Source organism: Macrotis lagotis, chromosome 1 (genome assembly GCF_037893015.1).
Source record: "Macrotis lagotis isolate mMagLag1 chromosome 1, bilby.v1.9.chrom.fasta, whole genome shotgun sequence".
NCBI lineage: Eukaryota > Metazoa > Chordata > Mammalia > Peramelemorphia > Peramelidae > Macrotis > Macrotis lagotis.
In genome coordinates, this window is record NC_133658.1 from 693,593,369 (window position 1) to 693,608,467 (window position 15,099).

Here is a 15,099-nt window from a genome sequence, read left to right on the forward strand (position 1 = left end):
AGTAGACCCAGAGGTCAACACTATGCCTCTTTAAGTGACTTTTTCTTACTGTTCTCTAAGATTTATGTGGGTTTAGTTAAATGTAGATGACTGAAGAAAAGTTCACACCTGGGCAAAAAATGCTTAAAGTAATTGTTTTTAAAGTTAAATAAAATTAATACTATTGTTCTTGGAAATTTGACACTTAAGGGAATGGACTACAACATTTTATTATCCAAGAAAAGTGATGAAAGTTAGCAAAATTAGCAAGTCATAAAAGAACATTATTAAAATGTTTTAATTTAATTTTATTTATTTTTGTTAAATATTAAGCTGTGAACTTTCATTCTCATTTCCTCCCTCCCACCCTCCCCATCCCACATAAGAGGCCACCATTTGACAGAGATAGCTAGATGGTGAGATATAGACACATATACATATATACATGCATACAGAGAGAGGGAGACAGATAAACACATACGTATACATACATAAATACATATAAATACATAAAACCATACTATGGAAACTTCTGTTTATCAGTTCTTTCTTTGTAGGATAGAGGTAGTAGGAATCTTCCTTCATAAGCCCTTTGTAAATGATGTGACCATTTAATGATAGTCACGATAACTTAGTCATTCACTTCAAATAATATAGCTATTATTGTATATGATATTCTTTCTGCTCATTTCACTCATTATTCCTTGCAAGCCTTTCTAGATTTTTTCTGAAATCAGCTGGCTCACCATTTCTTACAGAACAGTACTATTCCATCACAATCATATACCATAACTTGTCTAGCCATTCCCCAGTTAATAGGTGTCCCCTCAATTTTCAATTCTTTGACACCATAAAGAGAGCAGTTATAAATATTTTAGAACATATTGGTTCTTTTCCTTTTTCCCGGATTACCTTAGGAAATAAACCTAATAATGGTATTGCTGAGTCATTGAGTAAACAGTTTTATAATTCTTTGGGCAGAATTCCAGATTGTTCTCCAAAATGGTGTGATTCATTAATTGTTCCACCAATAGTTTATCAGTGTCCCAACTTTTTCCATGCTCTACGATATTTATCATTTTCCCCTTCTATCATTTTAGCACATTTGTGTGAAATATTTGAAATTTGCATTTCAATATTGATGTAGAAAATTTTTTCACATAATTACAAAAAAAGATTTGAGTTCTTCACTGATGGTTTCTTCAAGTATTTTTTTTTCTGAAAATGGGGTTCAGTATTTTCTTTCTCTTGTTAATCTAGGTAGCTTATATTTTTTTTAAATATGCATCCATTTCATTTAAGATGTCAGAGTTGTTGGCATATAGTTAGGCAAAATAGCTCTGAATTATTACTTTAACTTCCTCCTTATTGGTGGTGAATATGCCCTTTTCTTTTTTGATACTGGTAATTTGATGTTCTTTCCTTTTTTAATCAGATTCACTTAGGTTTATATATTTTATTGGTTTTTTCATAAAAATAACTTAATTTTATTAAAATGGGTTTCTTACTTTCAATTTTATTAATTTCTCCTTTGAGTTTCAGGATGTCTAATTTGCTACTTAACTGGGGATTTTTAATTTGTTCTTTTTCTAGCTCTTTTAGTTACATGCCCAATGTATTGATTTCTTCTTTCTCTATTTTATTCAAATAAGCATCAGAGATATAAATTTACCCTAAAGCTACATCCCACAAGTTTTGGTATGATGTTTCATTGTTATCACTGTCTTTGATGAAACTGTTTATTATTTGTATGATTTGTTCTTTGATCCACTCATTCTTCAAAATTAGGTTATTTAGTTTTCAATTCATTGAGTTCATCTTTCCATGACTCTTCATTACATATAATTTTTATTGCATCATGGTCTGAAAAGGATGAATTAAATATTTCTGCATTTGAATGTGAGGTTTCTGAGGCCTTGGATATGGTCATTTTTTTGTGTAGGTGTCATGTACTGCAGAAAAAATGGTATATTCCTTTCTATCTTCATTCAGTTTTTCTCTAGAGGTCTAACCTAATCTAAATTTTCTAAATAACAATTCACCTTAACTTCATTGCTTATGGTACCTTTTAAGATGTAGTTTCCTTCCTTACCCCTCTTAATGAGATTTGTTTTTGCTTTTGCTTTGTCTAAGATCAGGTTGTTACCCTTGCCTGAATTTTTTTACTTCTGCTGAAGCATAATATATTCTGCTCCAGTCATTTATCTTTACCCCAGTGTATAACTCTGTTTCACATGCATTTCCTGTAAACAGCATATTGCAGGATTCTGGTTTTTAATCCACTCTTGCTATCTGCTTCCATTTTATGGGGAAAGTTCATCCTATTCTCATTTACAGTTCTGATTACCAACTCTGTATTTCCCCTCCATGCTATCTTCCCCCATGTATATTTTTCTCTTTACTTTTCCCTTATCCTTCCTCACCAATATTTAGTTTCTAACTGCTACCTCTCAATCAACCCATCAATGAATGTTAAGGAATATTATTGTTCTGTTAAAAAATCATGAAAAGCATGGAAAGATTTGAATGAAGTGATGCTGGGTTAAGTGAGCAGAAGCAAAAGAACACTGTGAATATTAACTACAACATTGTGAGATGATCAACTATGATGGATGCTGCTCATCTCAATAGTTCAGTGATCAAGGACAATCCTGAGAGAAATGGTAAAGAAAATATCATCCTCATTCAGTGAGTAAACTATGGATTCTGAATGCAGAGTAAAGTATGCTGTATTTTTCCATTCTTTCTCATGATTTTGCCCCCTTAATTCTAATTCTTCTATCACAACATGACTAATATAGAATTATGTTAAACACAATTTTACCAAGTTCTTTGCCACCATGTGGGGGGGGGTGATAGAAAAGTGTGAAACTTATAAACTTGCAAATGAACAAATTTGAAAACTATCTTTGCATGTAAAAAAATGAAATAAAATTTAAAAAGAAAAAATGATAAAAACAGCCTGATCTATATCCCTTGATGATTTATCAATTAATGAATAATTCATATTTTTATAAATTTGATAAAGTTCACCATATATTTACAATAACGAAAAATCTGAGAAAATGTCTACAAAATTTTTCCCCATTTTCTGCTTTCTTCTCATCTTGGTTATATTCGTTTTATTTGTACAAAATCTTTTCAGTTTAGTGTAATCAAAATTATCCATTTTAGATCTCACAATATTCTTTCTTGTTTATTTATAAATTCTTCTCCTATACATGAGTCTGATAGGGAATATGTACTATGTTGTTCTACATTACTTATGTATCTCCCATTATATCTAGATCATGTATCTATATAGTTTATACTCAATTTCAGCCAGACTAGTTTTTTAGTTTTCCCAAATATTTTTATCAAATATAGAATTCTTATCTCAAGTTTCAATCTTTACGTGTCAAACAAAAGTTACTATAATCATTAACTATTTGTATGTCAACTCTGTTCCACTGATCTTTCTATTTTTTTAGTTAATACTGGACAGTCTTTTCTAAAATTCTATTTAGTTAAGGCAATTGGATTAAGTGACATGCCCAAGTCACACAGCTAGGCAATTATTAAGTATCTGAGGCAGGATTTGAACTCAGGTCCTCCTGACTCCAGGACTGGTATTCTATCCACTGAAGCACTTAGCTGCCCCAATACTACATACTTTTTTATTTTTGTAAGGCAAATGGGGTTAAGTGGCTTGCCCAAGGCCACACAGCTAGGTAATTATTAAGTGTCTGAGACCGATTTGAACCCAGGTACTCATGACTCCAGAGCCGGTGCTTTATCCACTACGCCACCTAGCCATCCCTACTATATACTTTTGATAATTAAAAACTGATAATACAATTTAAGGCCTGGTGCTCCTCTTACTTTTTTTTTCATTAATTCCTTTCACATTCTTTACCTCTTGTTCTTCCAAATAAATTCTGTTTTTATTTTCTCTACCTCAATAAAATAACTTTTGGTAGTTTAGTTGGGATGTCATTGAAGATTAGTTTAGGCAAAACTGTCATTCTCATTACACTGACTCAGTACAACTGTGAACAATTAATATTTCTCCAGCTACTGAAATCTGACTTAGTTTAAAAAAATATTTTTAAAATTATCTTTGTGCAGTTCCTGGGTTTGTCTAGGTACACACTATGAGGTTTTTTATGCTGTCTAAAGTCAATTTAAATGGAGTAGCTCTTATTTTTTCTTGCAGTTTGTAATAAATAGAAATTTTGATGACTTACTGTAGATTGATTTTATAACTTATGAATTTGCTAAAATTATTGTTCTAACCAACTTTTTACATGAATCTCTACAGTTTTTCAATAATATCACATCATCTGCAAAAATATAGTTATGGTACTTCACTGACCATTCTGATTCCTTCGATTACTTTTCCTTCTCTTCTTACTGTTACCAGCATTTCTAAAACAATATTGAATAATATTGGTGATATGGGCATCCATTTTTCATTCTTGATCTTACTGGGGAAGCTTCTAGCTTATCCCAATTTCAAATAACATATGATGATAAGTAGATGTTTCTTATCATTTTAAGGAAAAATTCACTTATACCTAGGTTTTAAAATGTTTTAAGAAGAACAAGTCTTTTCTCCAAAGCTTTTTCTGAATCTTTTGATGTAATCATGTGATTTTTGTTACTTTAGTTACTTGTATAAATTATTTTAATAATTTTCTTTATGTTAAACTATCCCTAAATTCCTCATATAAATATTCCTCATATAATTCCTCACTTGCTCATAATGTATAATTTTTTATGATATGTTGTTGTAGTTTTTTTTTACTATTTTTTGAAGTAATCATAATTTAATGACTTGTCCAGGGTCACATAGTTATTGAGTGTCTGGGTTTGGATTTGAATTGAAGTTCTCCTGACTACAGGACTGTGGTTCTATCCTTGGGCCAGATTCTAGGTTTAGTGATCTTACTTAGTTGAGCAAAAACTTAGTTTAAGCAGCTTAGTTCCCAGATTTCCTACCATTTCCTGCTTCATTTAATCCTAGATTTCTAATTAAACAAACTGCCTCAAGACAGTTATTTCAGCCCCTGTGCCTTAGTCTTCAAAAGCCTTTTTGATCAGTTTCCTTGATTTTGCAACAGAAAATAGCAATGCTAGGAAAACTTTTTAATTTTTGTTGTTTAAAGTCCTTTGGGTTTGTTAGCCTTTTTCTTCAGATAGGAAACTGAGGGCCCAGGATCAGCAGATGACATTATTCTAATAAGGAGATTTCCTTATCTCAGCCCTGACACTGAGTTTTAAGCCAAAGTGGGACAAGTGAATAGTTTATTATAGTGAATATAAACTAATAGCTTATATATATTAGGTGAATTAAAATTTCAAAATCTCAAAAAAAAAAATTAACTTTGTCTAATATCATGATTAGTACCCCAGCTTTTCCTTTGTATCAGCTAGAGAATAACAAATTCTACTCAACCCTTATTTCTACTCTCCATGTATCTCTCATTTTTAAATAAGTTTCTTGTAAACAAATATTGTTGGATTCTAAATCCATTTTGCTATCAATTTCTATTTTATAGGTGAGTTCATCCCATTCACCTTCAAAGTTATATTTCCTAGTTGTCCATTTCTCCTATTCTATTTTTTTTGCTCACTTCTTTAGCCTTCTCAACTTTTTTTGTCCTATACTTCTTTAGACATCTAATTTTCTTCAACTGTAACTTTTCTAATCCAAACATCTTCTAAGAATCTCTCCCTTACCCTCTCCCCTTATTTTCTTTTGCTTACTATTCCCTCATATTCATATTTGTTTGGAAGATATTAAGACTTCTACACCCTTCTACATGCATATGTTATGTGTTCTTTAAACCACTTCTGATGAGAATAAGATTTCTAGCACTGTGAGCCCTCAATTTCCTCTTCCCTCTACATTGTAAAAGTTTTCCTATTAACACCTAATTTGTATGAGATATAGGCTCCATTTTACTTTTTTATTCTATTTTATTTTTTAAGAATACTTCATCATATTCAGTTTAACCCCAAATTTTCTATATACATATATTAAATCAAACTACCATAGTAATAAAAATATAGTTAAGAGTAATAGATGACATTTTCCCAAATAAGAACTAAATAGCTTGATCTTATTATTCTTTTATATCTTTTCTGGATCTGTTATCAAGGGCAGTTGCTTTTCCAGTGAGATAATTCACATTTTCTGCTAATTTTGGGCTTTTTTGGAAGAGTTTTATTTCTTCTTGATTTCTTGCAAAGTCATCAGCTTCCTTTAATTCCATTTTGCATGTGAAGGGGTTATTTTCTTCAGAGACCTTTTTTATCTCCTTTTCCAGCTGGCCAATTCTGCTTTTAACACATTCTTCTCCTCATTTGTTTTTTGCTTTGCTTGTTCCATTAGGCCTAAACTGGTTTGTTTTTGTTTTTGATTTTTTTTAGGTTTTTTGCAAGGCAATGGGGAAATTAGCTAGGCAATTATTAAGTGTTTGAGGCCAGATTTGAACTCAGGTACTTCTGACTCCAAGGTTGGTGCTCTATCCACTGCACCACCTAGCTGCCCGCTAAACTGGTTTTTAACATTATTTTCTTCAGTATTTTTCATATTTCTTTCACCAAGCTGTTGATTTGGTTTTCATGATTTTTCTACATCATTCTCATTTCTCCTCCCAATTTTTCCTCCACCTCCCTTAATTGCTTTTCAAAGACTTTTTTGAGCTCATCCATAGTCTGAGCCCATTTTCTGTTTTTCTTGAAGTCTTGGATACGGAAGCTTCAATTTTTTTTGTCATCTGATTATGTGTTTAGATCTTCCATGGGATTAAAGTAATTCTCTACAGTCAGATTCTTCTTTTTCTGTTTATTCATTTCCTCAGCTCAAGACCAATCCACAGCACTTCAAACGCTTTGGGGTTTTCTTAGGGGGTGGGGCACCCCACTGGGACCTTTAATCCTCCAACGTCTTATGCTCTCTTGCCTGTGCAATGTAGATGTCCTCCATACTTCCCTCTGCCCTGGAGCTATAAGGAGGGTTCCTGCTTGGCCATCTTAGTATGGAAGCCCAAATTGCAACCTGGATCTGAATGTAGGCAAGCAATTTCTGCAGTCTTCCCTGACTCCCTTACCGTCTCTGGGGGTACAGACTGCTTTCTCCAGATTCTCACTGCAGGTTCTGCAGCCAGTGATCCTACTCCACACTCATTCTGGTGTAGCAGAATGCTCTCTCCATCCCTTCAAGTGCTTCCAGGGCTTTTTCCAATTCCAGGTTCTGGTGAAACACACCTTTCCCACAGAACATCTAAGTTAACTTGGACTGGGAAAATGTATCACTCATTCTTTCTGTGGGTTCTACCCCTCTAAATTTTGGCTAGAGTCATAATTTGTTGGCCTTTGGAATTTCAAGGGGAAGGAGTTCCCAGGAAATGTTGCCTTCATGCCACCATCTTGGCTCGGCCCCCACATGACCTATTTTACAGGGGGTGTTTTTTGTGAATTAACATCCTCAGTTAGTAGTGCTATGTCCTGATTAAAATTATTTTGTATTATTTTGCATGTACTTTGTATTTGGTTATCTGCCTCCTATCAAAAGAATCTAAGTTCTTTGTTATATTGTTTCCCCTCAATAAAATGTAAGCTCATTGTAGTGATTCAAAACCAAAAAATGTCACCATGGTCAAGAAGCCTGTTCTTTATAATTCTCTCAAGAAAAAGCTAATAAATTCATAAAGTCAATATTTGTGATTCAAAATAAAAATTCAAAACTTCTAGAAAAGAAAATTTTCAGGGCAGCTATGTGGAGCAGTGGATAGAGCACTGGCCCTGGAGTCAAGAGTACCTAAGTTCAAATCCGGCCTCAGACACTTAATCATTGGCTAGCTATGTGTCCTTGGGCAAGCCACTTAACCCCATTTACTTTGCAAAAAACCTAAAAAAAAAATTTAAAAATTTAAAAATTAAAAAAAGAAATTTTTCTCTTCCCTAATTTGTTTTTAAATTTATAACTGCAAACAATAGTTGTTACTTACTATATTATGCTTTGTTTCAGCTAAAATCAATGAGGTAGAGTTGGATATTCTACCTTAAAACAAAGAAACTGCACTTTAATCAGGCCAAACCACCACCCCAGAAGTTGTTTCCATATTTTACTACCTCCTTTATTGTTAAGTCAAATTCTTCTTAAGCTAAAGAATAACAAGGCATCAGTATTGTTTAATATACTAGGATATAATGACTACTAAAATACATCAAAAAATACTAAAAGGATGAAAGCATTTTTACTACTTTATACACTAAGCATTAAAGCCACTAAATTGAATCCTAAAAATAAATAATTCCATTGTAAAATGTGTCCTTTTGGAGATAAACTTGTACCTCCAAAACTAGCACAAAGAACAATATTCTTTTTCATTTCTTCATGACTACAGACTAAAAGTAACACATAAAAAAATACATTTCATCATTTACCAGTGAACAGTAATAATACATGTCAATCATATCATGAAGCATAAGACAGTATTTCCAAGTATTTTCCAAATAAGAAGCAGGTCTATTGAGCTGTAAAGAGACCTCTAACTAAAAGCCATCTAAGGTGATTCAAACAATATCCAAGGGAACTAGGTTCAGACTTTCCTCACAGGTCTGCAGAGTTCTAATATGCTTAGGGGAGAAGTCCTAATAAATCACTCCATCTTACCCTATAGCTCTGGGAGTAAAACACAATCTTCCCAAGAGATTCCTAAAATCACAATTACTAAAGATGAGGAAAAAGCCATAATCTAAGCACCTGAACTAAGAATGGATTAGAGACTGTAGTCTATGCAAAAGATAGAATTTAGTGGCATTAGCCTATGTTATGCCATACCTCTAATTTCTTCTTTCTGATTTGTTTTGGACCTTCAAGTTGTGGCATAGATTTCCTCATTTCTTGCTTCCCTAGTTATTATATTATCATTCATCTGGAAAAGCATTTGCCACCAAATGAAATAATGCAGATAGATAAAGGAAATTGACCAAATCTCATTTTTAAAATTCAGAGAGGGCTCATTCCAACTGCAGCAACGAATGCCCCTAATTTAGTCCTTCAGTTGAATAATAGAAAAAATGTTTCAAAATGTATACCTCTAATTTAGAAACATTAAATATTATTTACTCAAGATCTTTCAAGAACTTGAAAGTTAGACTTTCCTAAATTAAAAATCATTTTAAACCTCAAACATATCATCAAAACAGTAATTTTCAGGCTAATAAAGTTTTATATAAAAATCAAACAGACCAAAGGAAAGCGTTTTCTTAAGTCAAAAATAGTTATGTGAAGAATATCAATAAATATTCAACAGTGAATATTTTGTAAATTTTACAGATAATTATGTATCATTGTGAATTAGAAGAGTATAAAGTATTCCACTTATACAATTTATACTGGCTGGGTTTTTTGGAACTAAGTGATCCTACTGACTAAATAAGTCTTAAAAGTTTTTATGAAATTAAAAAAACAACCAACAAACATGAGAAGAAAACTGAAATATCACTTCACAAATACCTTTGACACTGCTGCTTAATTTTACCCTCTTGCGCTTGCCCACACCTTGGCCACCATCTTGGTCCTCCTAGGAAAAATATTTAATAGTAAGTTAATACTAGCATGTACACTTTAATTTATTTTACCATTCACAATTTTGCTGCTGGAACTGTTTAAATGAATTAATTTTTGATATAGTTTCTAACCCATTCTGTGCCTTTTCTTACTACTATTAAGGAAAGAGTAAAAGCAGAAAAAATAAAATGCTTTTACCTAGTAGATATAATAAATACACCAAGAATTCAGAAGAACAGCAGATATGAAAAATGCAAAAAAAAAAAAAACCCAAAAACTACAAAAGAGATAAAGAACAGAAGTAATGAGAACAGGTTACTTCTCAAAAAGCAAAGGTATTAATAGAAAGAAAAAGGTTTTGCAGCAAATAAAATCCTTATATAGATTCAATTATAAAGTGTTCTTTAAAAAAATTTAAAAAACAATTTAAATATGTGGGAAAATATTCAGTACTCATTGAGGCTAGTCAGGCCTAAATAATACAAACAACAATACTTCCAAACTTAATTAACAGATTTAATACTACACCACTTTTTTTTGAAAAGTTTTATTTTGAATTTTACAATTTTCCTCCTAATCTTGCTTCCCTCCCTCCACCCCCCCCGAAGGCAGTTTGTTAGATTAATGCATACCATAGAAACAATTTAAAGACTGAGTTGAATGTGATGAGAGAGAAATCATATCCTTAAGGAAGAAACATAAAGTATGAGATACCGCAAAAGTATATAATAAGATAACTTTTTTTAATTAAAGATAATAGTCTTTGGTCTTTGTTCAAACTCCACAATTCTTTCTCTGGTTACAGATGGCATTCTCAGTTGCAAATTTCCTAAATTTGTGCATGATTGCTGTCCTGTTGGTATGAGCAAGTCCAAGTCCATTAAGGTTGATCATCACTCCCATGCTGCTGTCTAAATCCTGCATCCATTTTGATCTTATCTTGGTATAGGATGTGAAGTGTTGGTCTAATCCAAGTTTCTGCCATACTAACTTCCAATTTTCCCAACAGTTTTTATTGAAGAGAGAGTTCTTATCCCAGAAGCTGGACTCTTTGGGTATATCAAACAGCAGATTACAATAATCAATTCCTACTATTGCACCTAATCTATTCCACCTCTCCACCATTCCATTTCTTAGCCAATACCATACAGTTTTGATGACCAATGCTTTATAATACAATTTCAGATCTGGTAGGGCCAAACAAACTACCAAAGGGATCCTTTACAGAATTAATAGACTAATGCAAAATTCATTTGGAGGAAAAAAGATCTCAAATATCAAAGGAAATAACAGAACATAAGATCTAGAATATTAAAGGAAATAATGACAAAAGGTGAAAGGAAAAGTACTACTTCCAGACCTGAAAGAGCAGTCTATCAAAAACACGTGATGCTAATTAAAAATAAGTAATAAATCAATAGAACAGATTAGGCAAGCGGAAATCAGAAACAATGGAACTTGATAACATAGCATTCAAAAATTAAAAACATAAATTACTTAAGAAGGAACTCCTCACCTAATAGAACCTTTAGAGAAAATAGAAAGCAGTCTGGCAGAAATTAGGCTTATTTCTTTTTATCACAATAAATTCAAAATCAATGTATGACCTTAATAATAAAGATCATACATTAAAAAATTTAGGCAAGAAACAAATCATATTTTTCACAGCAATGGACAAGAAATAGATTCTTAACCATCAAAAGACAGAAAAAATAACAAAAGATAAAATAATTTTGATTATATAAAATTGAAAAGTTTTTAAATAAAATCATGCATATCAAAATTTTAAAAGGAGTCGAGGTGGCAAGGTGGCACAGTGGAAAGAGCACCAGCCCTGGAGTCAGGAGTACCTGAGCTCAAATCTAGCCTCAGACACTTTATGATTACCTAGCTGTGTGGCCTTGAGCAAGCCACTTAACCCCACTGCCTTGCAAAAAAAAAAAAAAACCTAAAAAGGAGTCAAATGGGAAAAAAGTCTTTCTACTATATGTCTAAGATAATGGTCTGGTATTCAAGATATATAGGATATAAATTTTAAAAAAGCTATTCCCCAATAAATAGTCAAAAGTTATGAACAAAGGATTATCAAAAGAAAAATTACAAACTACAATCACATGAAAGAATGTTCTGAATTACTAATAACAACAAATTGGCAAAAACTAAAGAAGATGAGACTTACAAATATTATATTGCTAGGCATATTATCCCAATGCCATTGATAAGAAGAGACATCTCAAAAATATAGGAAAATAATTTTAATGGCACTTTTGTAATGGCAAAACAAAGTAGATCATTTGAAAGAAAACTAAACAAATTGCGGGACATAAATGTAATGAATTAATATTATAAAATATTACAAAATTGATAAGCACAGAAAATGAAAAAACTTATGAACTGATATAGAATTTAAAAAGCTCCAAGAAAATCATATTCACAACTACAATAATGCAAATGGAAACACCACAGAACAATTAAAAATAAATAATGTAAAATTACAAAAAAAAGAAGAAAAAGCTTGGAGGGATTTGCAATGAATTGATGCTGAGTGAGTTGAGCAGAACCAGAAAAACACTGTACACCCTAACAGCAAAATGGGGGTGAAGCTCAACCTTGATGGCCATGCTCATTTCATCAGTGCAATAATCAGGGACAGTTTGGGGCTATCTGCAATGGAGAATACCATCTGTATCCAGAGAAAGAACTGAGGGGTTTGAACAAAGTCCAAGGACTATTCCCTCTAATTTAGAAAAAAAAAAACTGATATCTTATTGTCTGATCTGGTTATCTCTTATACTTGATGTTTCCTCCTTAAGGATATGATTTCCTCTCTCATCACACTCAATTTGGATCAATGTATACCATGGAAACAATGTAGACAAATTGCTTTCTGTGGGGGGAGGGAAGTAAGACTGGGGGGGAAATTGTAAAACTCAAAATAAACAAAATCTTTAAAAAAAAAAAAAAAGAAAGAAAAGAAAGGCCCTAAAGAAGACATCTCTCTACACATTACTATATGAAAGTGGGAGGGCTAAGATGTTAAACACTGCATATATGTTTTAGGCCCTTTCGATGAACTGATTAGGTTTGCTGGGGAAAGGAGGTTCTATTTTTTTTTCCTCCCCCTTCCCCCCCTATTTTTCCTGTCCTTGAAAAAATTTTGTTATATATAATGGCACTCTGGGAGTTGGGAAGGAAACTAGTAGAAGAAATTTAGGTGGTATAAAAATAAAAGATAATAATAAAGTGTATTTTAAAGGAAAAAAGCCAAGAAAAAAGGGAGAAAAGAAAAAGGGTAGAGGAAAGGAAGTGAGGAAAGGAGAGGAAAAATAAACAAAAAGGAAAGAAAATGTAGAGAAATAAAAGGAGAAAGGGATAGAGGGAAGAGAAGGGGAAAGGACTTATCAAGCAAGTGGCTGACTGAATAATTGATATAATATTGTTTTAGAATCATAGGGGTCACCATCTTAGAGCAATTTCAAATGAATATCTTCCTGAATAAAGCGTCTCCTACTTGGCTAGTAGCTCCAGTGTCAAGTGTCATAGCCAATTAAGAAGGGGGCATTTAAGGGCAGCTAGATTGCGCAGTGGATAGAGCACCGACCCTGGAGTCAGAAGTACCTGAGTTCAAATCTGACCTCAGATACTTTATGATTACCTAGCTGTGCTGCGTTGGGCAAGTCACTTAACCCCACTGCCTTGCAAAAAAAAAAAAAAAAGGTGGGGACTGCCCCTTGACAGAGGTATAATCAATGAATATTTTTTTAAGGGACCACTATTGTGTCAGGCACTGTACTGAGTACAGGAGTACAAAAAAAAGAGACAAAAGCATTCCTAATCATAAGGAGTTTACAATCTGATAGGAGACATTTCCTGCAAACAAATATATACAAAGCAAGTTATATACAGGCTAAATAGCTGATAATTAACAGAAGGAAGGCCCTAGTATTAAGAGGGGTTTGGAAAGATTTTCTGTAACAGAATAGATTTTTAGCTGGAACTTAAAGGAAGCCAGCCAAGTCAGCAGGCAGAGGAAGTCAGAAAAGCAAAGAGCCATCCCCTCTCAAGTGTCTCCTCCATAAGAAGTCTTTTTGGAGAGTCTGAAAAATATTCCTTGGAGTTATTTCCTGCTTCGACTGTCTCAGAACTGCTAAACTTGCCTATTACAATAGGCATACTCAATCTTCAGTTTCAATGGAAAGCTTCCCTCCTAATTCTTAATACCCTGTAAAGAAGTAAAATAATATAAATAAATAATTAATAATTTCCTGTTCTCTCTGTCACCAGCCCCCTCAGAAGATTTAATTAACCTGGTGAGAAAGTGATAGAAGGGGGGGAATCAATTGATGAAGTCCTAATCAATCTAAATGACATTCTTAAATTCTGCTACACTTGACTAAACATGTAATTTTCATTCCTTTACAGCTACCGCTCCCAAGGAATAGGTTTCCAGCTATATGCCAGGGCTTAATCTCAATAGAGAAAAGCTGAGTCTGTAACAGGGCTATTATACCATACCACTAATCCAAAACTCTCCTTAATCTAAAACTAAGTATGTTTAGCACTAAAAACATATTTACCTTCAGACATAGTGTAATTTCTAGGAAAAAAATTTCTCAGTCCTCCATTTACTTAAAAAGAAACCTCTGTCTGCTATTTAAATTTTTTTTAATTAATTTATTTTCATCTATATGCACATACATTTTAAGTTGCAAAATTTCCTTCCAACTTCTTTTACCCACCCCCCCCTCCCCTGAGTAGCAAACAAGTTAGCATTGTATATACATATTTTGGATAAACTGTTTCATATCAGTCATTTTCGATTTGAGGAATTAGGATTGAGGGAAAGAGATACAAAAGAAATAATTGGTTTTACTTTTCTTTTTTTTTTTGTTTTTCTTCCTAATGATAGATAATACTGTCCATAGCCAGTCTAAAACTCAAGTTTTATTCATCATAAAATTAATACAACTCCTCATCACTGTAAAAACTTCCATCCATTAGCTCATCTGTGTTTGATGATGAATCCCTGTTATTATTCTGTGGTTTAATTTGAGATCATGTACTGCCATTTCTTCTCAGTTAACTTTTAAAATTATTTGCACTGAGATTCCTTAATTTTTATTTTTCCAAATGATTTTTAAATTATTTTTTCTATTTCTATAAAAGAACACTTGGGCAGTTTGGCATGACTCCAAGTCTGCACTTAATGGAGGAACACTGTCATTTGCATTATATTAGCATGCCCCTCCCAAATGAGCAATTAATAGTTCTCAAATTTATCTTCCTTTATTTCTGCAAGAAATGTTTTGTATTCATATTACTCTTGCATCTTCAAAGGTACACGGTCAAATATTTTAAACATTCTATTTTGAATAGAATTTCTCTTTTTGTTTTCTTGTTGAGTTGTAATATATAGAACACTTGACAAGTTGCTGCTATTCTAGATTAAAGTAACTGATTCAATTAATCTTTATTTGAATCTCTAGTATCAAAATAGACATATTGTTTTATTACTACTAGCTCCTGAAATTTTATGGGTTTTATTTTGTGGTATG

General features: G+C 32.6%; 1 protein-coding gene across 8 annotated transcripts in view; it reads right to left on the bottom strand.

The window, feature by feature from the left end:
• The window catches only part of UBR3 (ubiquitin protein ligase E3 component n-recognin 3), a 291,086-nt gene that overhangs the window by 215,875 nt on the left and 60,112 nt on the right, over positions 1-15,099 (bottom strand). For all 8 annotated transcript variants that reach the window (XR_012474268.1, XM_074215740.1, XM_074215735.1 and 5 more), the window contains one exon: positions 9,491-9,557. Coding sequence is in view for 7 of the 8 variants with exons in the window: in XM_074215740.1 (XP_074071841.1) it covers positions 9,491-9,557 (67 nt within the window). In the remaining variant the exon portion in view is untranslated. The remainder of the gene's footprint in view (positions 1-9,490; positions 9,558-15,099) is intronic.